Genomic DNA, 23,268 nt, shown 5'->3' on the forward strand with positions numbered 1-23,268 from the left:
CTCAGAAAATTTTCCATGCTTGAGTGGTCCCTGAATGTAGACTGCACTATTATTAGATTGATATGTTGGAAGGTTTGCTACATTCAGGTCAAGGAGAATCTCATCTGTAATAAGACATCTCCCTCAGGACACTAAATAACTTGGGAAGAATCCACAACAGTGCATATCATACACGAACTCTCAAGATTTTGGTTGAACACCTGAACAGCTGTTTCTCATTCCTTTCTATGCATCAAGAATACTTGACCCATTCTGATTAGTTAATATTCCTGACTAATATCTCTGTTACTGTGACCTGCTATGACCTACGGTATAGGTAAAGGAGTGTAAAGAATTACATCTATAACATATCTAATATAGTAGGCCAAATAATTGCAGATGAATTAGATAAATTGCCATTTATACAAGTCTCTCTTTCACTGTGTTACCTGGACTGTAATAGCTTTATCAAAATCTTCATGTTTCTTGATGAGGGCCTCCACACTGTCCAGGGAATCACCCTTGTCGTCGCTGGCCAGGAATGCTTCACGCGCTGCCATCCAGTTCTCAGCCTGTTCACAGTCACGGTTAAACAGCTACAAAAGAATCAAAATATCTCATGTTAGAATTGGTCTACAGAAGTATAAACCATTCCTACACTCCCAGCAGGGAGTCTCACAGGAAGGGAGCATGGGTTACAGACAGGGCTACAATATTGTGCCACCAATTCTCTGACCCTACGTTCCCTTCTCAGCTTAAGTGCAAGATTGGTGAATTTACCCAATAGAACTGGAAGGTTATAAGAACTAGTCTTGAGATGTAAACTACAATTTGTTTTTGTCATGCTCGAGTAAGAACAGTGAGCCTTGATTATCTTAAATCTCATTATTAGAAAGTGTAAAAAAAAACTGGCTGTTGAGAGGATGCAGGTCAGAAGCGGTCTCCACGTTTGCCATGTCTCTACTTTCTGTAATTATATTGTGGCATATTTTTACGAACACCACTCACTTTGGAGCATTTACAAAACCTACTAGCACAATCTGGTGACAGTACTAGTAGGTAACTGTTGAATGATGACAAAGTTTAGGTATAATGTTGTTGCACCAAGTGGAATGGGAAAGATTAATCCCAAGCACAATTGCAAGACAAGGAGGCACTCATAAAAGGTCCAATTTCAGGACAACATCAGGAAATATAGGTGGGTCGGTAACCAGAGGGCACAGATTTAAAATAATTGGCCAAAAAAATGGGGAAGGTGGAAGACAATTATTTTTGCAGTGAGTTACAATGATCTGGAATGCACTACCTGAAAAGGTGGTAGAAGCAAATTCAACAGTAACTTTCAAAAGGGAATTGGATATATAGTTGAAAAGGAGAAATATGAAGGACTATTAGGTAGGAACATGGAAGTAAGACTTAACAGATAGCTCTTTCAAGGAACCAACACAGGCATGATGGGCCGAATGGTCTTTTTATACTGTCTCATTCTATGATGACACTTTCTCATGCAAACAGTGACCAATATACAGAATGATCTTCCAGGTAGGGAAGTGGAGGCAAAAATTCTGAAGTCATTCAAGAGAGATGGTGGGGAAAAGCAGGTTTCCACAGAAGGATAAGATAGATGGGCCGAACAGCCTCCCACATTTGTAGGTAAGTTTTTTTTCTAGCTCCTTGATTAAACATCTAAGCCCTAGTTTAGATTCCATTTTCCATTCACTGCTGCTTCATCAGGGCTGCCCCACTGCATTATTCCCTGCAACACATTAACTAAAGACAAGCCAATAATGTCTTTAAAAGGAGGACAGGAGTGGCACTTTTAGGTTGCTGACATCATAGATTAATCTGCTGCAACTCAGTAATATCACAGTATTGTGGTACAATCTGTTCTAAATACAGCTGAGTAGCACTTTATCGGCTACTGTTGATATTGCAAAGTGTTTGAATATTTGTCATTTCTCAGGCAAATCTTCTTCTGTTTGGCTGATGTAATAATACCCTTTTAGTGCTACTGTCCAAGATGAATTTCTACCCAAATGTTTCCTATAACGATAGGATGGTTTTCATTTGAGCAGTTGAAGCCACGGGCAGGGTGGCAGCAGGCACTAAAAATCGAGCATGCCAGTTTTCCAGCTCCATCCCGCCTCCAGGCCATTTTTGCAGGTAGCCATCAGTGCTCATTAACAGCCTACTGAGGCCAATGAAAGGAGTCCCACTAGGGTTTTCCAGTCAGCCGTTAGGATTCTGCATGAGGTGGGGGCCAGTTTAGGTGTTTGGAGGCAACCTCCCGGTGGCAGACTTGGGGGTGGGGGGCAGAAAAGAAGTGGGCGGCGGGCAGCACGCCAGGAAAGCCTAGAGTGGTGACCTGGCCGTAAGAGCCCTTTTTAAATTAAAGTTTAAAAAAGTTCGAGATGGGGCACCTCCATCTTGAAGTGCCCTCTCCATTACCCCCCAACACAGGCTTGCTGCTCCTTTCAAGCTGGAAGGCCTCCGAATGGCACCTCCAACAAGACAGCCCACTCACTGTCACTAATTGGACAGCGAGCCCATCTCCACCCCCATGAAAATCACTATGAGTGACTGTTTCCCCCACCGCTCACCACCCCCTCCCCCCCACCCTGCGGCAGGTTCAGGACCCAGAAACAGTCCTGACCTTTGTTTCCTACCCCTGAGGAAAAATCCTGCCCATCTTTTAGAACTTTAGACAAGGGGTCCACGAGTGTATCCATACTCGCAGGAGGTCTTCCACACAAGAGATATTTGAAAACCACTGATCTGCAAGAATTAAACTGGCACAAAAGGTTCACTTCTCCAACGAGTGCCAATATGGCTGGGAGAAGTTTCAACTTGGATCTTTGCTGCAGTAACAAACACCCTACCCTAGATTTAGGTGCGACAAGGTCAACTGTAAATTTAAAAAATGCTGGCAATACGCAGCAAGTCATGCAGCACGTTAACTCAGTTTTTCTCTCTCTCTCCACAGATATTGCCTGACCTGCTGAGTATTTTCAGCATTTTCTGTTTTTATTTCAGATTTCCAGCACCCAGGTGTTCTGCTTTTGCAACTGTAAGTTTAACTACTTGAACAGAACATATGGTCTCTCAATACCTGTAGCTCCAGACACTGGTCCAACATCATTCTGCGCTGGATCCAGGCTTTCTCCAGATCTGCACGTTCACGCTCCAGAGTATCCAGCTTCTCCCTGATTTCTGGGCAAGCGTAGTGCCCACGAGCAAGCAGCTGGTGTCCAAACTGTTCAAATGCCTGGAAAGTGCCAGCTCTGGCATCAATCTCAGTACGGTGCTCCTGTGAGATAGGGGAAATAAACCAAAGTTGAGGGAAAAAAAGATAAACATGACTTACCCATTAAAACTGTTTTTAAGTAGAGCTTTTCCGATTCAGTATTCCTACTGAATACCGGGATGCACATCATAAAATCGCACATTTCTGGTCAGTGATTTTCCATCCATTAAAATGAAAGTAAAGGAGGTGCATGTGTTCCCAGCATCCAACAGGAACATCACCCCTTAAATACCAAGAATGAAGGAACGAAGAACTAGCAACTTTAGCAATACTTGCTGACGTCTTTCTTCTTCGGGAATGGATTGCAGAAGACACAAACGCAATGCTCATTGTCACAATTATGGATGCAAAAGGTAAATTTCCCTTCATCCATCATAATGAGCCAAGAGTTGAGAGAAGAAAGTCTCTCATGACCTTGGTGGTTATAAAGTTGACATGACAGGCCAAGCATGTTTTCAGACATATAGGCAAAACAGTAACAGCTCAGCTAGATTCGAGCATGTCTATTTTAGACAAGAACTCAGAAGGCGATTATATCACTGATGTGAACAACACATGTGGGTAGCTGTGAAGATCACAATTTTTAATTGGAACCAGTGTCTGATGATGGATGGCCATTTCCAAAGTTTGATTAAAACTCTACAGTGTGTTACATCACCAGTTAAAGCATTTATGGTTCTGCTGATAGATGTTGATCTAAAAATAAATCAGAATAAAAACATTTCCAATAATCTTAAGCCACAACTTTGGAAAAAGACACTATTTCAACTTTTCATTACCTGGTGTCTCTCTAACAGGGCCTCTGCTCCAGTCACATCCTTGGCCAGTTCCTCTGAAGATACCAATCCTCCGATTCCATTTATCCAGGACATAAGGTCCCTTTGAAAATAATAAAAAAGGGTAGATCAGCTGCAACTACTTTCTATCAGCCCATCCCTCACAGAAAATGTAAAACTTTGCAAGTCAGATGTTTAGAAGAGCAGGAAACTTAACAGCGATCTACTCTGAATCTGTGCAGCATGAGATAGTTAAATACCAGCAGCATTCCCATGGGGTTCTGAAGACTTGGCTCTGCTGATCTGTACTGGAGCTTTCTGGATTTGGGTAAGGTGTCTGTGTCCCTCCAGAGAGAGGGAGGGAGTTTGCATTCTATACTGGCCAACAAAAAAAAAAAACCCTAGTGGTAAATTTTTCTGTTGCGCTAAGACTCAATCACGTTGTCATCGGTCAGACATCCAACTGAACCATGAAAAAGTACCCATGTTTATATCCTGTTTTTAAAAACTGCAACAGTTCTTTGATCAAAATACACTGACATACAGCAATTCATAGGGTTCACTTTGCATGGTATAGAATGCAAAGTAATGAGCTAGTGAGCAAGCTTTACTGAGAACATGGGCCGTGGATATCTGTAATTCAAATTCTGAGCAGTGGTAGCAATGTTAGTGCAAATTGCCATGCTTGCCTGCTGGGTCAGTGACTGGAGGGTTTCAGCTCAGCCACTAAAGCTGTGGGGAACACGAGTTTCAACCTCCCTAACTCTTTCAATAAACATAGGGGGCTGGATTTTGTATTGCCGCCGAACAATGGCGGCCCACATATGCGGGCCGTACTTTGCGGAGCTGCCGCAATATAAAACACAGTGGCTCATTTAAATGGCCGGGGCGGACCATGCCCCACTGTGACGTGGAGGGGGCAGGCAGTCCATCCCCGGCAACGGCGTCAGCAGCCCTTACACAGATGCTGACACCATTTTTAAACCTACATTGCAATGACAATATTTATAGAAATACTGACCTTCCCCCACCACAATAACCATAAAATTCATTACTTGCCCTCTTGCCCCCCAACAAAACACTTATCTGTGCTTCCAACCATCCCCCCCCCCACCCCCCTGCCCAGGTTCATAAAACTTTACCCCTTCCCACCATCCCCTACACCAATCAGATTAGTTTGACCCTGCTCTCCCCCCTCCACCCCCGCACTGAAAACCCACCTGCTCCCCCCTCCCCACCAGTATGCCACCTCGGGTTCTCCGATGGGTATCCGAAGGTGCAGGACTGCCAGCCACCAGCACCAATATCACACCGGGACAGACAGCGGGAGCAGGTAAGTAATCAATTCATTTATTTTAATAAATTAACATATGCAAATTTTTCACCCATCATCAAGCAGTGGCAGGGCCACCACAAGGCCTTGCTGCTGCCAGCATTACTGGGCCAGGTCTGCCCGCCGTCGAGGCCCATGGCAGGCCTCTGCCGGAGGCATTTTATAGCTGCTCCCACCCCAAATCCAGCCCAGAAGTACAGTACACTTACATCTGCATTTAGAAGAGAAAAGACGGGTTTACTTGGGCTACTGATTCTTTCTATACCCAAAACGTTAATGCACTTATTCTCTTTTCATTCTCATTTTTATTTCAGATTTTTAGCATTTGCATTTTTTCTTCATTATTTCCCCATTTGTTTAGTCAGGGCCCCTCAAAAAATTAATGTTTCTAAAAACAAAAGTCATTCCGCCAAGGACAGATTTCCACTTTCAGCGATAACGACAAAGAGTTGTGGATTGAGAGTATGGGTACACACCCCTTCATGAATAGACAGAAAATTCAGAAAGGGCTTGCACCTAAAAACCTTAAATGTACACCATCGGCAGGCAAAGCTCCGCACTGGGAGTGCTGAAGACAAAAATTTAACCCATGGTACATACAGTCCATTTATTTACCACAAAAAAACGATGTGGTAAATTTCAACATGAGATTACAGTCGCATATTGGTAGAGAATGTTAAATCTATGCAGGAAACAAGTTTACCTCACCATCAGAGACACGTAAATTCTTGAGTGTGAAATCCGACTTAAATGCTCAAAAAAGGGAGAAAGGGGGCTGCATTTTAAAATCCCGCTGCCAAAATAGGTGGCGGGTGTAAAAGTTTGCAGCCCGCACACGTGGGGCCCATGTCGCGGAGATGCTGCGATTCCAAGCGTGGCGGCTCATTAGCATGCCTAGGGCGACACCCCCTCCCCCCGATGACGTAGAGGGGACGGGCGAGCCAACCCCGACATCGGAGTCCGGCACTAATGTGCAGGCGCCATTTTTAAAGGGTTTAGAGCAGTCAATAAGCATTTAAAAAGGTACAGCAATTTCGTTTTTTTTTTAAAAAAAGAACAAAATAAGCTTTCCATGCCCTCTCCCACACTCCAATACCATTACACATCATTCCTGCCCTTTCCTCCCACTGCCTTGCCCGCAATACTCACTGTGAAAAACTGACCTCCTCCACCCACCGCACCCTTCCTCCCCACCTCCACCCAAAGTTCGGAACCCTTGTCCTTTACCCCTTCCCCCACAAAGAGAAAGAAAATCACCTCCTTTCCCCCTCCCCACAGGTGGCTTGCCTCATTTCCCCGAACAGGGATCAAAGGGATGGCATTGCCGGCTTCCCTAATGAAGATTGGTGCGGCGAATAAGGAGGAGACAGGATCTTCATTAATTCAGGTAGGTAAATAAATTATGGAAATCGTGGTACTGTTGCCAAGCGGCAGGGTGGGCACCATGAGGCCTTGTCGGCAAGATCAGAGCAGGGCTTGCTGGCGTCGGTGGCCAGACTCCTCTGTTGCTATCTTCATTCTTCTCTCCCCCACCCCGCCACCGTTCCTGGCGTCAGAAAGCATTTAAACTCCAGCCCAGTAAGTCTGGGGAGGGCAGTAATTTCTCTTTCCTCCTGCTCCATCTTGTAAAATAAAACACTAACTTTGAGGTTTCGTGGAGACTAATTCAACATTTTTGGGTTTCCATCCCTCCTGTAACATCAGGTAGAGAGAGGAATTAACCAAATCTCAGTAGCGCTATTGTTTTTGATAACAGTTATAGAATTTTGGACTGGCTTGGCAGCCAATTTGGGTGTTGCCACACCCCCAGAATGCTGTAATTTGGCTACTACACTTGCAGATAACTGCAGTGGTTCACTCAGACGTTTGTCCACTAGTGAGAAAAATAAAAATAACTTGTAACTTGCACATTAGAGAAAGGCAACTGTGCCCAATTTACCTGAAATCACTTAGGAAACGCTGTAGGTCATGAGAGTCATTCAATTTTCCTTTACGCTGGTCAGCACGCTTCCCCAAGCTGTCCCAGGCCTGATTCAGTTCCGTACATTTTTCTTGGACATCCTCAACTGATTCAGGATGAGACTGAATCAATCGATTTGCAGTTTCACCCAGAGAATTCACCTACATTCAACAATTAAAACTCAGTTGACATATCCCATAAGTAACAAATACATTAGCAGGAGATTTAGGACTGATATGCAAATACATCATTTTCTGCTCCTGTTTGAACTAGCTCAGATTAAATTCCTCTGCAGTTAAGAAAAAAAATCCTTTAGGTTAATGCCTGCACTAAAAAAAAATACACAGATAAATTTAGTATCTGGAGGAGGCATTGGCCATAATTGTTTAGTTTTCCTGAGACTCGGGGGTGATGCCAAAGGACTGGATAATTGCAAACATTACACCCTTGTTCAAAAAAGGCTGTAAAGATAAGCCCAGCAACTACAGGCCAGTCAGTTTAACTTTGGTGGTGGGGAAACTTCTAGAAACAATAATTCGGGACACAATTAAAAGTCACATGGACAAATGTGGATTAATTAAAGAAAGCCAGCATGGATTTCTTAAGGGAAAATCGTGTTTAACTAACTTGCTGGAGTTTTTTGAGGAGATAACAGAGAGGACTGATGAGGGCAATGCAGTTGATGTGGTGTACATGGACTTTCAAAAGGTGTTTGATTCAGTGCCACACAACAGAGCTGTGAGCAAAGTTATAGCTCATGGGATAAAAGAGATGGTAGCAACATGGGTACGAAATTGGCTGAGTTACAGGAAACAAAGAGTAATGGTTAATGGATAGATCAACAAAGAATAAATGACCTAGACCTAGGTGTTCTTTTTTTTTTTTATTTTCTTTATTTTGGGCCTCCTTATCTCGAGAGACAATGGATACGCGCCTGGAGGTGGTCAGTGGTTTGTGAAGCAGCGCCTGGAGTGGCTATAAAGGCCAATTCTGGAGTGACAGGCTCTTCCACAGGTGCTGCAGAGAAATTTGTTTGTCGGGGCTGTTGCACAGTTGGCTCTCCCCTTGCGCCTCTGTCTTTTTTCCTGCCAACTACTAAGTCTCTTCGACTCGCCACAATTTAGCCCTGTCTTTATGGCTGCCCGCCAGCTCTGGCGAACGCTGGCAACTGATTCCCACGACTTGTGATCAATGTCACACGATTTCATGTCGCGTTTGCAGACGTCTTTATAGCGGAGACATGGACGGCCGGTGGGTCTGATACCAGTGGCGAGCTCGCTGTACAATGTGCCCTTGGGGATCCTGCCATCTTCCATGCGGCTCACATGGCCAAGCCATCTCATGCGCCGCTGACTCAGTAGTGTGTATAAGCTGGGGATGTTGGCCGCCTCGAGGACTTCTGTGTTGGAGATACAGTCCTGCCACCTGATGCCAAGGATTCTCCGGAGGCAGCGAAGATGGAATGATTTGATTCGTCGCTCTTGGCTGACATAAGTTGTCCAGGCCTCGCTGCCATAGAGCAAGGTACTGAGGACACAGGCTTGATACACTCGGACTTTTGTGTTCCGTGTCAGTGCGCCATTTTCCCACACTCTCTTGGCCAGTCTGGACATAGCAGTGGAAGCCTTACCCATGCGCTTGTTGATTTCTGCATCTAGAGACAGATTACTGGTGATAGTTGAGCCTAGGTAGGTGAACTCTTGAACCACTTCCAGAGCGTGGTCGCCAATATTGATGGATGGAGCATTTCTGACATCCTGCCCCATGATGTTCTTTTTCTTGAGGCTGATGGTTAGGCCAAATTCATTGCAGGCAGCCGCAAACCTGTCGATGAGACTCTGCAGGCACTCTTCAGTGTGAGATGTTAAAGCAGTATCGTCAGCAAAGAGGAGTTCTCTGATGAGGACTTTCCGTACTTTGGACTTCGCTCTTAGACGGGCAAGGTTGAACAACCTGCCCCCTGATCTTGTGTGGAGGAAAATTCCTTCTTCAGAGGATTTGAACGCATGTGAAAGCAGCAGGGAGAAGAAAATCCCAAAAAGTGTGGGTGCGAGAACACAGCCCTGTTTCACACCACTCAGGATAGGAAAGGGCTCTGATGAGGAGCCACCATGTTGAATTGTGCCTTTCATATTGTCATGGAATGAGGTGATGATACTTAGTAGCTTTGGTGGACATCCGATCTTTTCTAGTAGTCTGAAGAGACCACGTCTGCTGACGAGGTCAGAGGCTTTGGTGAGATCAATGAAAGCAATGTAGAGGGGCATCTGTTGTTCACGGCATTTCTCCTGTATCTGACGAAGGGAGAACAGCATGTCAATGGTCGATCTCTCTGCACGAAAGCCACACTGTGCCTCAGGGTAGACGCGCTCGGCCAGCTTCTGGAGCCTGTTCAGAGCGACTCGAGCAAAGACTTTCCCACTATGCTGAGCAGGGAGATTCCACGGTAGTTGTTGCAGTCACAGCGGTCACCTTTGTTTTTATAGAGGGTGATGATGTTGGCATCGTGCATGTCCTGGGGTACTGCTCCCTCGTCCCAGCACAGGCATAGCAGTTCATGTAGTGCTGACAGTATAGCAGGCTTGGCACTCTTGATTATTTCAGGGGTAATGCTGTCCTTCCCAGGGGCTTTTCCGCTGGTTAGGGAATCAATGGCATCACTGAGTTCCGATTTGGTTGGCTGTATGTCCAGCTCATCCATGACTGGTAGAGGCTGGGCTGCATTGAGGGCAGTCTCAGTGACAGCATTCTGCCTGGAGTACAGTTCTAGGTAGTGCTCAACCCAGCGGTCCATCTGTTTGCGTTGGTCAGTGATTATGTCCCCCGATTTAGATTTGAGGGGGGGGCGATCTTCTTGATGGTTGGCCCAAGAGCTCTCTTCATGCCATCATACATTCCTCTGATGTTTCCGGTGTCTGAGGCCAGCTGAATATGACTGCATAGGTGTTGCCAGTAGTCGTTTGCGCAACGCCTAGCTGTTCTTTGTGCAGTACTTCTGGCTGCTTTAAGTGTTGTGGATGTTAAATCGCTGGGGGCTTTCTTGTAGTTCAACAGTGCAATGCGCTTAGCGGCTATGACAGGTTCCAGCTCTTCATTATGAGATTGAAACCAGTCTGCATTTCTCGCACTTTTGCCGTAGGTGGTCAAAGCTGACTCATAGATGGCGTCTCTGATGTGGGCCCACTTGGTCTCAGCATCCCCTGTGGGAGTGTTTTGAAGGGCTGTTACAAGTGAATTTAGAAATTTTTGTAACAGCTGTGGGTGAGAAATTCTGCTCGTTTCGATGCGCGGGTGGTCCTTCTGCTTGGAATGATGCAACTTCTTTGGTCTGAGTCTAACCTTGCTGCACACCAGGGAGTGGTCGGTGTCGCAGTCCACACTGTGGAAGCTGCGTGTGATTTGAACACGGTTTAAGGCAGCTCGCCTTGTGACAATGAGGTCTAGCTGGTGCCAACGACGTGATCTTGGATGCCTCCATGAAACCTGGTGACAGGGTTTAGTGTGAAAGAACGAGTTGGTGATGCAGAGGTTATGATAGGTACACAACTCAAGCAGTCTCTGCCCGTTCTCATTCATCCTTCCAACGCCATAGCGCCCAAGGCAGGAGGGCCATGAGTCATGGTCGGCCTCAACCCTGGCATTAAAGTCCCCCAGCAGGAATAGGTGTTCGGTGTTGGGGATGCTGCTAATGATGTTATGGAGTTGTTCATAGAACTGGTCTTTAGCTTCAGGTGGGGACCTAGGTGTACAGGGCACAATTTTAAAGTTTGCGGATATGAAATTTTGAAGCAATGTGAACTGTGAGGAGGATATTATAGAACTGCAAAAGGACATAGACAAGTTGGTGGAATGGGCGTATATGTGGCAGATGAGGTTCAATGCAAAGAAATGTGAAGTGATTCATTTTGGTAGGAAGAACATGGAAAGGCAATATAGAATAAAGACTACAATTCTAAAGGGGGTACAGGAGCAGACAGACCTGGGTGTTTAAGTGCACAAGTCATTGAAGATGGCAGAACAGATTGAGAAAGCAATTAATATAGCATACAACATCCTGGGCTTTATTAATAGGGGCATAAATTACAAAAGCAAGGAAGTTATGTTGAACTTATATACAACACTAGCTTGGCCTCAGCTGGAGTATTGTGTCCAGTTCTGAGTGCCGCAATTTAGGAAAGATGTGAGGGCATTGGAGAAAGTACAGAAATTTTTTTTTACTTTCATTCACGGGATGTGGACATCACTGGCTATGACAGCATTTATTACCCATCCCCAATTGCCCTCGAGATGTTGGTGGTGAGCCGCCTTCTTGAACCGCTGCAGTCCACGTGGGGTAGGTGCACCCACAGAGCTGTTAGGGAGTTCCAAGATTTTGACCCAGCGACAGTGAAGGAACGGAGATATAATTCCAACTCAGAGAGTCACTACCTAGCACTTATGTGGCGCGAATGTTACTTGTCACTTATCAGCCCAAGCCTGGATATTGTCCAGGTCTAGCTGCATTGCTACACAGACTGCTTCAGTATCTGAGGAGTCACGAATGGCGCTGAACATTGTGCAATCATCAGCGAACATCCCCGCTTCTGACCTTATGATTGAAGGAAGGTCATTGAAGAAGAAGCTAAAGATGGTTGGGCCTAGGACACTAGGTGAGGAACTCCTGCAGTGATGTCCTGGAGCAGAGATGATGACCTCCAACAACCACAACCACGGGAATGGTTCCAGGGATGAGGAACTTCAGTTATAAAGGCAGACTGGAGAAGTTAAGACTGTTTTCCTTAGAAAAGAGATGGCTTAGAGGTGATTTGTTAGAGGTATTTAAAATCATGAGGGGTCTGGACAGAGGAGATAGGTGAAACTGTTCCCTCTCATGAAAGGATCAAGAACGAGAGGGCACAGATTTAAAGTAATGGGTAAGAGAAGCAAAAGCGACATGAGGAAAAACTTTTTCACGCAGCAAATACTTAAGGTCTGCAATGCACTTTCTGAAAGCATGGCAGAGGCTGAAATGAAGCATTCAAAAGGGATTTAAACTGTTATATGAAAAGGAAGAACGTGCAGGGTTACAGGGAGAAGGCAGGGGAATGGCACTAGGTGAATTGCTCTTTCAGAGAGCTGGTGTGGACATGATGGGCCAAATGGCCTCCTTCTCCACTTTAACAATCCTGTGATTCTGTAGTATTCGCGTCGTCAGAGTGCCCGAGGGAACACTGGAAATAATGTACTCCATTATTATCCTGCGTTTCTTTGAATACCCTTTTGTTGATCCACAACTTGTGGCATTATCTCAATATATCTCTCATTTACTTTCTTTCCCCAGTTGAACACACTGGGCAATAGGCTTCCCATCTGGAACAGGTTTTATCCTGTGCCTCAGCACAGCGTCATGAGAATTGCACCTCTGTATCTGTTAACGTACTACTTTGGTTGTTATATAAATCTAAAATAAACATTTTCTGCAATGACAGTGCTGTCTTCCTTTGGGTACTTGACATGGTCTCTCAGAGACTGGATGGTGGACCCTAGGCATATGTGGTGTGTTGGGAGGTGGGCGGGGGGGTCCACCAGACAGAAATGTTTGAAAGCCATTGACCTAGAAAATCAAAACTACACCAACAGATCGAATTTAAGATTCCATAAAATGTCCTTGTCCTCTATGCATAAACAAGATTCTGATAGAGATCATTTGATCTTTAAGTGAGGTAATAATTTAATTCATAAGATTATGAAAGCTTTTAATTTTGCAATAGCCAGACATCTTCAAAATGTGTATGCAGTTGTTATCAATGGGTCATTTAAATGCATCCTGGAGGATCAGGCACTCATTAAATGTGTTTTGCCAAATAAGCAGCTTGCTATTTTGGGGATGGCAGAATCAAACTATTTTCAGCAAGAATTAGAGACTATTTGACATTTTATACAGACTACAAACATAGCTCACTTTATCTCCCAGAGCAGCAAGATCCCGTTCAAATCCCTCGTGTTTGCGTTGTAGAGCCTGTACACTTGCTAGGTCATGTCCATAATTATCAGTGTTAAGAGCTTGATTTTTCTCTTCAATCCATTCCTTGGTTTCATCAGCATCTCTGCATAACACATAATCAAATAGGCATATATACATTTTAAAAGCTACCATTATCAAATCATTTTCCTGTATAGAAATCCCAGCTAAGTTGACCTTACTAAATGCATGTCATTTTCTGAACATACAGATTTGCAGTTAAACGAGTAAAGAAAGGCAATGCAAAGGAACCCGTTTTCTCACTGCATCCCCCCCAAAACTCTCCATCACCACCATCCCCAAGTGTCAACAGATAGTTATTATTGCAATCTACTCACCTGTGGAATCTCTGCACTTCATGTGCGCTGCCCAGGACCTGGCTGCGTTCCTCAGCCAGTTGTTGCAGTGACTTCCAGCGTTCGTTCAGTTCCTGACAAAATGGAAAAATACAATCAGCTAGTTCCACATAGAGGATTTAAATCCGCAGTGATGTCTTTCACTCACATAAACCTATAGATTTTAACCAGATATTTCAGGCATCGTTTACAGGGCGTTGTTCAATTTGGTGTTTGTATTAAAATTTCCTGCCCACAAAATCCTCCACTTCAGATCAACATATCACCTTTAACAGATGTCTATATCTGTTTGTGATATAAATCAATGAAAGTTTCATAACTGCATAGAGTATTGCTCAACATACCAGCAAAGTAGCTAACAAGACCCAGGGACATCCCAACTCTAGTTAAAATTTCTCAGTCCAGTAACTAACAAGAAGGATATGGCACAATGCTCACTTTTAGCAGGACTCAGCACTACCTGTCCAGCATATTATGCCCATTTGATCAGGTATAGGTGGTATCTCTCTTAGTCCTCTTTATCACACTAATCTCTGTTGCTCTCCTCATGTTCAATGTCCTCATCACTGTGATCCTCTATGTTCCTGTCCTTACCTATGTAATCTTTCTCATTTAAGTCTATATTGCCCTTTTTGTTTTCATCCATGTTGTCCTTCTTGGTACTATCCTTCTCTTTGAAATCATTTTCTTCATTACTCCCATTACATTTGTTGCTATTTTCTTCTTTATTTTCTTTTTCCACACCGTACCCCCTTCCTTTACACCAATCATCATCTTCCCACTTGTTGCCAGGTTCTAAGTCACATCATGCCCTGCTACATCCTCACCCATGTCATCAGGTATCCACAGCATCCTCAATTAACTCATCTTTGTCATTGTTCTCATACTTGTTTTGCCTTTGTCCTTATTCTCACCATTTTTGTTCTTATTAAACTACCCTGTTAGCAAGGCTCATAACTACAATGGTGTTGTATTGTCACAAACTATCAAAGGTCACAAATTTTACTTTACTCCACTGCAAACAAAGACTTTTCGGTGCTTTTCCATATATCTAGATTTCAACTTTATTATAGCCTTTTCTACATAACGTTACATGATAAATATTTCAAATAAATACATTTACACACAAAATGCACATTCAATATGTAAAAGGTTAACTTATGATGCTAAGACGTGATTTCACAATTATTATTCAGTTAGTTCAGTTGCCATTGGCATATACTTGGAAGCCTTTATGGAACACATAACAGGTTTATTTTGCAACACAGAAGCATGAAGTACGGGGGAAGACTGTACTGCAACTGCGCCATGGGTAAAAAAAAAAAACCATAACAGTATAATGACAGGGCACTGTAGCAAACAAGCGAAACATAGCCACAAAACACAGTGAGGAGCCCATCACTGCATATGAGACACAGGAAGAGGCAGTGACAGAAAGGAGCGGATCCATCAGTTCTTACCTTGATGGCATTAAAGCTAGCCACCGTTTGTGCCGCCAGCCGCACAGTCTAAACCGCAACCATGAATCACAGCAGTGGAAAACCAAACCAGTCACGATCCATCAGTTAGTGAAGAGAAATGTTAAAATTAGAAATATACCCACTCAGAACTAACAGAACATGGCATGCAAGAGCTCACCACCAACAGCAAATCATTAACGGACTTTAGAATCCCCTTTTGGTGGTCTGTGTGAGCAAGTGCGGAATGAGAAATGCAGGACACACCCCACACCATTAACATGTCTATACTGATAAGGAAGCCTTCACAGACCACAGAAAGAATGAATGTTGAATCAAAAAGCACCAGGTTAAGGTATACAGATATGTTTAATGATTAGATGAAAAGAAATGAAGCATGTGAGCTCTTCCACAAATAAAAACATTTTAACATTTGTGCACAAATGTGACGTTAAACAAGTCACAGTTGACAGTTTTTCCACTGTATTCTTCAGTTTTGACTTAGAGGTCAATTGCCAGCCTGACCGGTGAAGTGCTTACTCATAGCAAGATCTCCTCAACTTCTTCCCTCCTCTCCATATGGTGTTCACTTCTGCTGGGATATGGTTCCACAAACAACAGCTCAAGTGGCCAATGTTCATGTGTTAGCCTGCCGACAATCACTGCTGAGGCTATTTTGACCATTCAAGGCATCACAGCTAAAACTAATCCCACCCTCACCAGACATCCACTCATGTGCACTTTTCAGAGAGAGGCCCTAGACAGTGATCTGGAGCAGGAGCCCTGTCTACTTTTTTCCCTTCCTGACCCAGAAAAAGACAGATAAATTGGAGCACTTCAAATGTGAATAAACTAGAAAAAAAAAAGTACTTCCCAAACATGATCAAGCAACATCACTGACTTCTTTTGACTATATTCCTTTTAGTTTAAATAACCATTGTAATAGCAAAATAATTCTGGGCTGGAGGCTGAGAAGAGTTCACATAATTACATAGAATGTATAGCACAGAAACAGGCCATTAGACCCAACTGGTCCATGCTCCACAACCCTCCTCCCACTCCTCTTCATCTCACCCTATCAGCATATCCTTCTCTCCCTTTCTCCCTCATGTGTTTATCTAGCTTCCCCTTAAATGCATCTAAGTTATCTGCCATAACCATCCCATGTGGTAGATTTAAAAATAGATATTTTTCAAAATTGTAGAGCAGCTCACATAATAACATCCAAGTTGAAAGAGGTAGTGTTAAGGGACCAAAGGATATATTTGTGATAATTGAATTATGTGCTTTTGTGAATATGACCTTGCACAAGAGCAGCGTGGAAGAAATAAATAAAATGATTGATTAGCAAACAGTCATTGAAATGGCAGTTTTAAAAAGTACATTAAGCAGCAGTTTGTAATCATGGCTATAAGAATTACAAACCTCAAACAGTGCTAAACATTTTAGCCATTTTTAAGATGACATGCTGTGCTGCATATCATTTAGGTACAATTCCCATTTATGCAAGAGATTTGCTCTATTCTCTTGGTAATGATTTCTGCATCAAAAAAGGTTGACATGATTTGCCAATGTAACTAAGTACAACAAGCAGTAAATGGATATGCCTCTGGTCTGTTTGCATCACCAGACAGATTAACTGTGGGGTAAATCTCGGCAGTGATTTTCTGCTGATGTCTGCAGCTCTTCTGCCTAAGTTACGGTGGATGCGCAGGAGAACCCTTGCTGAAGTTCACCACCCCTCCTCCGATTGCAAGACCTTGTTTAAAGGCAATGTGTCCAAAGCTAATATTAAAACAAACTTAGTGAGGAGCTAAAGAGAAAACAAGGTCTAGCCACAAACTGAAGGGTCATTGCTTTGACTTAGTCTGCCATTATATTAATGTACACTAAAAGGAATGGACTGATTGACAAAGACCTGCAGCAAATGGAGGGAAGAGAATCACCGTGAATATTTCAAGCCCTGCAGACCACATTGATGGCAACCCTTAATTGTAAGCCATGAGCAAGACAACTGATTTAGAGCTTTCAATGAAATGTGGATGAAATTATGGAATTTGATCAATTAAAAAAGTAACAAAAACAGCCATTTGATTATTCAGTTATTGTGAATCAGTGGCCCTGACCACTATAAATTAAATCTATGCCTTTCTGTGACTTTGGTGGGGTACAGGAGCAAGCTATTTTGAAAAGGACAAAAGTGAAAAAAACAATGAATGTTGTCTAGAATTATAACTGATGAGGCCCTGTGGAAAATGATGGAGGCATGGTTAAAAACCAGCTAGTTTTTATGTAAAATAGCACAGGATTCTTGAAAAGGAAAGGCATACCTTCCACGGTGATGCAGTTTTAGAGTCAGATTCATCCTATGGAAAGAACATACATGCAGAAACTAAAATTTGAGAAATTGGATACATACAAATTAATTCAGTCACTATACCAGCATCGGCCACATGGGATGAACTCAGTGCAAGTGCTAGTTCAACATGAAGTTAAACGAGCTCTCTTTCAAATGCTTAATATATTCCTACCAAATTGCTCCCTGTGCTATTTTAATGCAGTGTTTGTTTTAAAACAAGTTAATGTGCATTTTAAAATAGCACTGAGAAGAATTCATAAGATTCACATGTTCCTCTGGAGGAGTTTAAATATACCAAAATGCAAGGTGTAGAGAACAGCAGCGCAATCCCGTAGCAGGTAGTAAAGTACCAATGAAGTCTAGTACTATTTTATACAATACTAGCATTCTAATTTACATCAGTCTGAAGTCTACAATAGCACTGGTGCCATTTAGATCCAAGATACCTGCTACACATAACACTGTTGATGTTTCACCTTCATATGTTCAATTTATTCAATAATCAGGACTCATACCTTGGCAGTTCCTGGAGCAGATCCTAAGCCAGGTTGTTCCTGAAATAAGAAAAAGAAAGAAAATGCTTAGGAATAAAACGTAATTGCGACAAGAGACACGCTAAACCTACTGGCTATAGGGAGAAACTAAAGGAGACCAACAACTGATCTAAAACAATCTGCCAGGTTTGAAGCTTCTCACCTGCTTAACCCAGGGATTCCAGGACTGACAACAGACAGCACAAAAAAATGTAAATTTCACATGAATGCAGATTCTTTGTATGAAATTTAAAATAACCCATTTAATTCTTATTCTTAAATACATTACAAGATTGATTCACATGGTTACTTGGCAGAACAAAGATGAAGTGCTTCCAAAATGGATTTAAAAATTGGTGAAAGCAGAGGAAGCAAAGGGTGATTGTACATCGAGCTGGATGGAGGTAGCAGGTGGGAGCTGGCCGGAGGTAGCTGGTGGGATCTGAGATCAGTGCTAGGGCTTTTATGTCAATAATTTTTGAAGCTGAACAGGTTAAAATTCTCTAAGCTTGCAGATGATAACCAAAGAAGAGTGTCTGCAAGCAACAGAAATAAGCTGAGCAAATGCAGAAACATATGAAGAAATTGGGGAGCTGGTCTGATGAGTGGTAGACGTAGTTTAATGTGATTAAGTGCAAAGTGGTGAGAAAGAGTAACAAACTGCAGGAATATAAATCACATGGTGCAATTCGACAGGACAGCACATGAGGGATCTGGGTGTGCTGCTGGATAGGTTGCTGAAGCCATCAGTACAGTGTGTGGCAACAGTAAACACAGCAAGTTAGATCAAGTTCCAGCTCAGGTAATGGTTCCTTAGTACATTTTGATGAAAAACAGAGTTCTTTCCTTGTTTGTAGGACTTTGCAGTGCGTAAATAGCCATCAGTAGTTACACTTTGGAACATTCGGATGATTATCCTGTCCACAACCTCCAGAATATTCAGCACTTCAATTAGAACACTTCGAGCCTTCTATTCTACGGTGTAAATATTCTGAACTTCTGCAGCCTTTAATCATAACCCAGATCCCTAATCCCAACTATTTTTAGTTGCCCTTCACTGCACCGTTTTCAAAGATTATCTAGTGGCTGCATTTGCTGACAATGAAACCACTAGGTGGTGCAGTACTGGCACATGCAAAAATGCAGCCTCATCAATAGAACAACACTTTGTGACGTTTCAGGGCTGCCAGTTATAAAGATGGCGCTGCTCAATTTAATACAAAGAAAAGGAACCCAAACCCCCTCACCGTTCATGATTGCCCCCTCCATTCCCCATCAGTACCCTCTCGCAATCGCCACTTCTGTTCCCTGTTCCCTTCTGCGATCGCTGCCTCATTCGCCACATTCAGTTTGCCGCTCCCTCCCGCACCCACCTTCTCGCCGCTCCTTCCTGCCGCTTCACATTGCTTGCCGCTGCATCCCACCGATCCTGACTGCTTGCTGCTCCATCCTGCTCTTCTCTCCCATGCCCAACTGGTCGCTGTTCCCTCCCGCCGCTCGCTCCCCACCTTGCCACCTGGAAAAGTGGTAGGTTGGGTGTGGGGTGAAAAGGGAGAGCAAGTGGGGTGCTAGAGGCAAGGCAGGAAGTGAGGGCGACCAGTCCGGAGTGGCAAAATGGAGCAGCGAGCAGACGGGTGCAAGCAGAAACGGAGGGTGGGAGCGGGGAAGAGAAGTGGCGATTGAGGTGCTGATTGCGGGAGGGATCAGGGTAGAGAAGTGGCAATTGAGGCCGTTTTCCAAAACTTGTGCTGAAGGCTGGCGTCCCTTTGTGTGATGTATTTGCGCGCATTAGTACTGGCAAGCTGGCAAAGCTTGGGTGCAGTCTGCACGTGTGCAAGGATGAATGTGTTCCATGCATGTGCACAGTTCGGACCTCAGTGATGTCACGCTTGGCTGCATTCTCAGGAGACACTAAGTTATCTCTTTCAAAGTGACCAGAATAGTATACAGTAAAAAGCTTGCATGTATACAGCACCTTTCTTCAGGACATCCCAAAGCATTGCACAACCAATTACTTCCAAAGTGTGGGAAAATGTAGTAGTCAGTTTGCAAAAAAAAAAAAACAAGATCCCACAACCGCAAATGAGATGAAGGATTCAATAATCCTGTTTTAGTGGTGTTAGTTGAGGGATGAATGTTAGCTAGGAAACCAGAATTCCCCTGCTCTTCCTTAAAAAGTGCCAATTTTTAAAAAATAAATAGACAGGAAGGAAAAGGCTTTATTTCAACACCTCATTTGAAAGACACATATCCAACAATGTAGCACTCCATCAGTACTGTTCTAAAGTGTCTGCCCAGATTATGTGCTTAAATCTTGGTGGAGTTTGAAACCAGAAGCCAGAGTTTGGGAAAGAGTGCTTGAAACGCAGTTATGACTATTCAGAGGTTTGTTCTGAATGGTTATATTCAGGGGCAACTTTTCTAAACCCTCTATTGTTTACTCTCATGTGTCAGTGTTTGGTGGAGAAACAGTAAATTTTCCCTGCAGAACATCAGACAAATGAAGGACCATTTCAGGGACTCTGACTTGGAGTTCCTCACATGCAATTTGCAGATTGTACAATTTTCAGTTCAAGGAGCACCACCTCTTGAAGTATAGTCTTTCTTTTCCATTGAAAAGAGTAAAAATAAAGGCAGCTGCATTTATCACACAGATCCCTTTCACTTTTATTCCTTTATGGAATATAGGGAGAAACTTTTTTTTTAAGTGCTAGTTTCACAATGAACATTAAACTCACTTTGGAACAGAGTGAGCTAAAAATGGAGGAAATGCTACAGTACCTGAGCTACTTGCACTTCTTCAGCCATCAAACCCTCTGACTCCAGATCATTTGCCACCTTGTTAATATCTCGCAAGCGTGACTCATTGGCTTTCAGGTCCTTAAAAAAAAAAAGTTGCTTGGATTAACAATTTCTTAACTTTTGATTGTCCACAACCTCCAGGATATTGAGCATTTCAATAAGATCACTTTGAGCCTTTTGTTCTATGGTGTAAATATTCTGAGCTTTTGCAGCCTTTAATCATAACCCAGGTCCCTAATCCCAACTATTTGAATAATCTTTTTTATGTGTCTTGATCACATCTTTTTACCACAAAGAGTGGCTGAGGCAGGAATAACTGCATTTTTTTAAAGGGGAAATCGGATAAATACTTGAAGTGGAGGAACATAGAGTTATGGGGAGAAAGCAGGACATTGAGATTAGCACTAGCAAAGAGCCAGCACATACTTGATGGCAACTGAAATAAAATTACACAAATTAGATTTCTGAAAAGAACTCCAATTTTTTTCCAGACATGCAGCTTAATTTAATTGAACATCACAACCTCCCAATAGTTGCAAGACCATCGCCTCCACTTGGCAAGTCAGATTGGTGTGCCATCCTGGTTTAGCATGTTCATGCACATAGGGAGAGGAGACTGTTAAAGCCAAAACTCCTTCCTCCAAGAAATACAACAACTAGATATTTCAAACAATCTCACTACAGTGAAAAGCTGGAAATTACCCAAGGTGGTAGATTATCACTTCATTGAAACTGGAATTTCAGTACGGAACTTTAGATTTACCATTGCATTACTAATTTTCCACTTAATCCATTTCCTTAGGCAATCCCCAATAATCAGCTGGCTAAGCCAATGGGTAGTTAAGTTCTAGAGACGAAGCAGATCCCAGGTAAATCTCTAATCTGTGGCGAGTTAGCTGGTGAGTGGTAGGAATAAGGAGTCAATCAGGGTCCCTACTCCAAATCACTATCTAGCAACCCAGCTGGAAGGATGAGCATCTTGATGCCAGACAAGGACAGTATCAGGGTTTGGCTGTGATGCCGCCCCACCGCCCCCCACAATTGACTGGCCTACTGAGACGCACTGTCTTGGCTCACAGATAAAGAATTGGCAGTTGGGCAAGTTCATGGAAGACCTGTATACAATCATACTCCAAGCATCCGGTAGCACGTTCAGGAAGGGTAGGGAAAACTGGCACAAAGGAAATTTAAAAGGGTCAAACATACAACTTTTCAGGAGGTGATGTAGTTATATTGAGCTACATTTAAAACAAAAACAAGATTTCTAAATTTAAATCTTTTACAATTATTTACCCCATCCAGAATAAACCACTAGCTATAGTTTGGCATGAACAGCGGACTAGAATTTTTTTTTAAAATTCATTCATGGGACGTAGGCGTCACTGGCTATGCCAGCATTTATTGCCCATCCCTAACTGCCCTTGAAACGGTGGTGGTGAGCTGCCTTCTTGAACCGCTGCAGTCCATTTGGGGTAGGTATACCCACAGGACTGTTAGGAAGGGAGTTCCAGGATTTTGACCCAGCTACAGTGAAGGAACGGCGATACAGTTCCATGTCAGGATGGTGTGTGACTTGGAGGGGAACTTGCAGGTGGTGGTGTTCCCATGTATTTGCTGCCCTTGTCCTTCTAATTGGTAGAGGTCGCAGGTTTGGAAGGTGCTGTTTAAGGAGCCTTGGTGCATTGCATCTTGTAGATGGTACACACTGCTGCTACTGTGCGTCGGTGGTGGAGGGATTGAATGTTTGTCGATGGGGTGCCAATCAAGCGGGCTGCTTTGTCCTGGATGATGTTGAGCTTCTCGAGTGTTGTTGGAGCTGCACCCATCCAGGCAAGTGGAGAGTATTCCATCACACTCCTGACTTGTGCCTTGTAGATGGTGGACAGGCTTTGGGGAGTCAGGAGGCGAGTTACTCGCCTCAGGATTCCTAGCCTCTGATCTGCTGTTGCAGCAACGGTATTTATATGGCTACTCCAGTTCAGTTTCTGGTCAATGGTAGCCCCTAGGATGTTGATAGTGGGGGATTCAGCGATGGTAATGCCGTTGAATGTCAAGGGGAGATGGTTAGATTCTCTCTTGTTGGAGATGGTCATTGCCTGGCACTTGTGTGGCGCGAATGTTACTTGCTACTTATCAGCCCAAGCCTGGATATTGTCCAGGTTTTGCTGCATTTCTACACGGACTGCTTCAGTATCTGAGGAGTCACGAATGGTGCTGAACATTGTGCAATCATCTGCGAACATCCCCACTTCTGACCTTATGATTGAAGGAAGGTCATTGATGAAGCAGCTGAAGATGGTTGGGCCTAGGACACTACCCTGAGGAACTCCTGCAGTGATGTCCTGGAGCTCAGATGATTGATCTCCAACAACCACAACCGTCTTCCTTTGCGCGAGGTATGACTCCAG

At 43.5% G+C, this 23,268-nt stretch overlaps 1 protein-coding gene across 4 annotated transcripts in view; it reads right to left on the minus strand.

The window, feature by feature from the left end:
* Positions 1-23,268, minus strand: part of sptan1 (spectrin alpha, non-erythrocytic 1) — a 135,943-nt gene that overhangs the window by 41,490 nt on the left and 71,185 nt on the right. For 3 of the 4 annotated variants that reach the window (XM_068012115.1, XM_068012117.1, XM_068012114.1), the window contains exons 25-34: positions 20,840-20,938; positions 18,041-18,079; positions 17,497-17,532; positions 15,170-15,217; positions 13,692-13,783; positions 13,294-13,438; positions 7,332-7,513; positions 4,063-4,162; positions 3,089-3,286; positions 429-575 (exon numbers count right to left, since the gene is read on the minus strand). In XM_068012115.1, coding sequence (XP_067868216.1) covers positions 429-575; positions 3,089-3,286; positions 4,063-4,162; positions 7,332-7,513; positions 13,294-13,438; positions 13,692-13,783; positions 15,170-15,217; positions 17,497-17,532; positions 18,041-18,079; positions 20,840-20,938 — 1,086 coding nt within the window. The remainder of the gene's footprint in view (positions 1-428; positions 576-3,088; positions 3,287-4,062; positions 4,163-7,331; positions 7,514-13,293; positions 13,439-13,691; positions 13,784-15,169; positions 15,218-17,496; positions 17,533-18,040; positions 18,080-20,839; positions 20,939-23,268) is intronic. The other variant, XM_068012118.1, reaches the window with a different exon arrangement.

Source organism: Heterodontus francisci, chromosome 32, assembly GCF_036365525.1.
Source record: "Heterodontus francisci isolate sHetFra1 chromosome 32, sHetFra1.hap1, whole genome shotgun sequence".
NCBI classification, from domain to species: Eukaryota; Metazoa; Chordata; class Chondrichthyes; order Heterodontiformes; family Heterodontidae; genus Heterodontus; species Heterodontus francisci.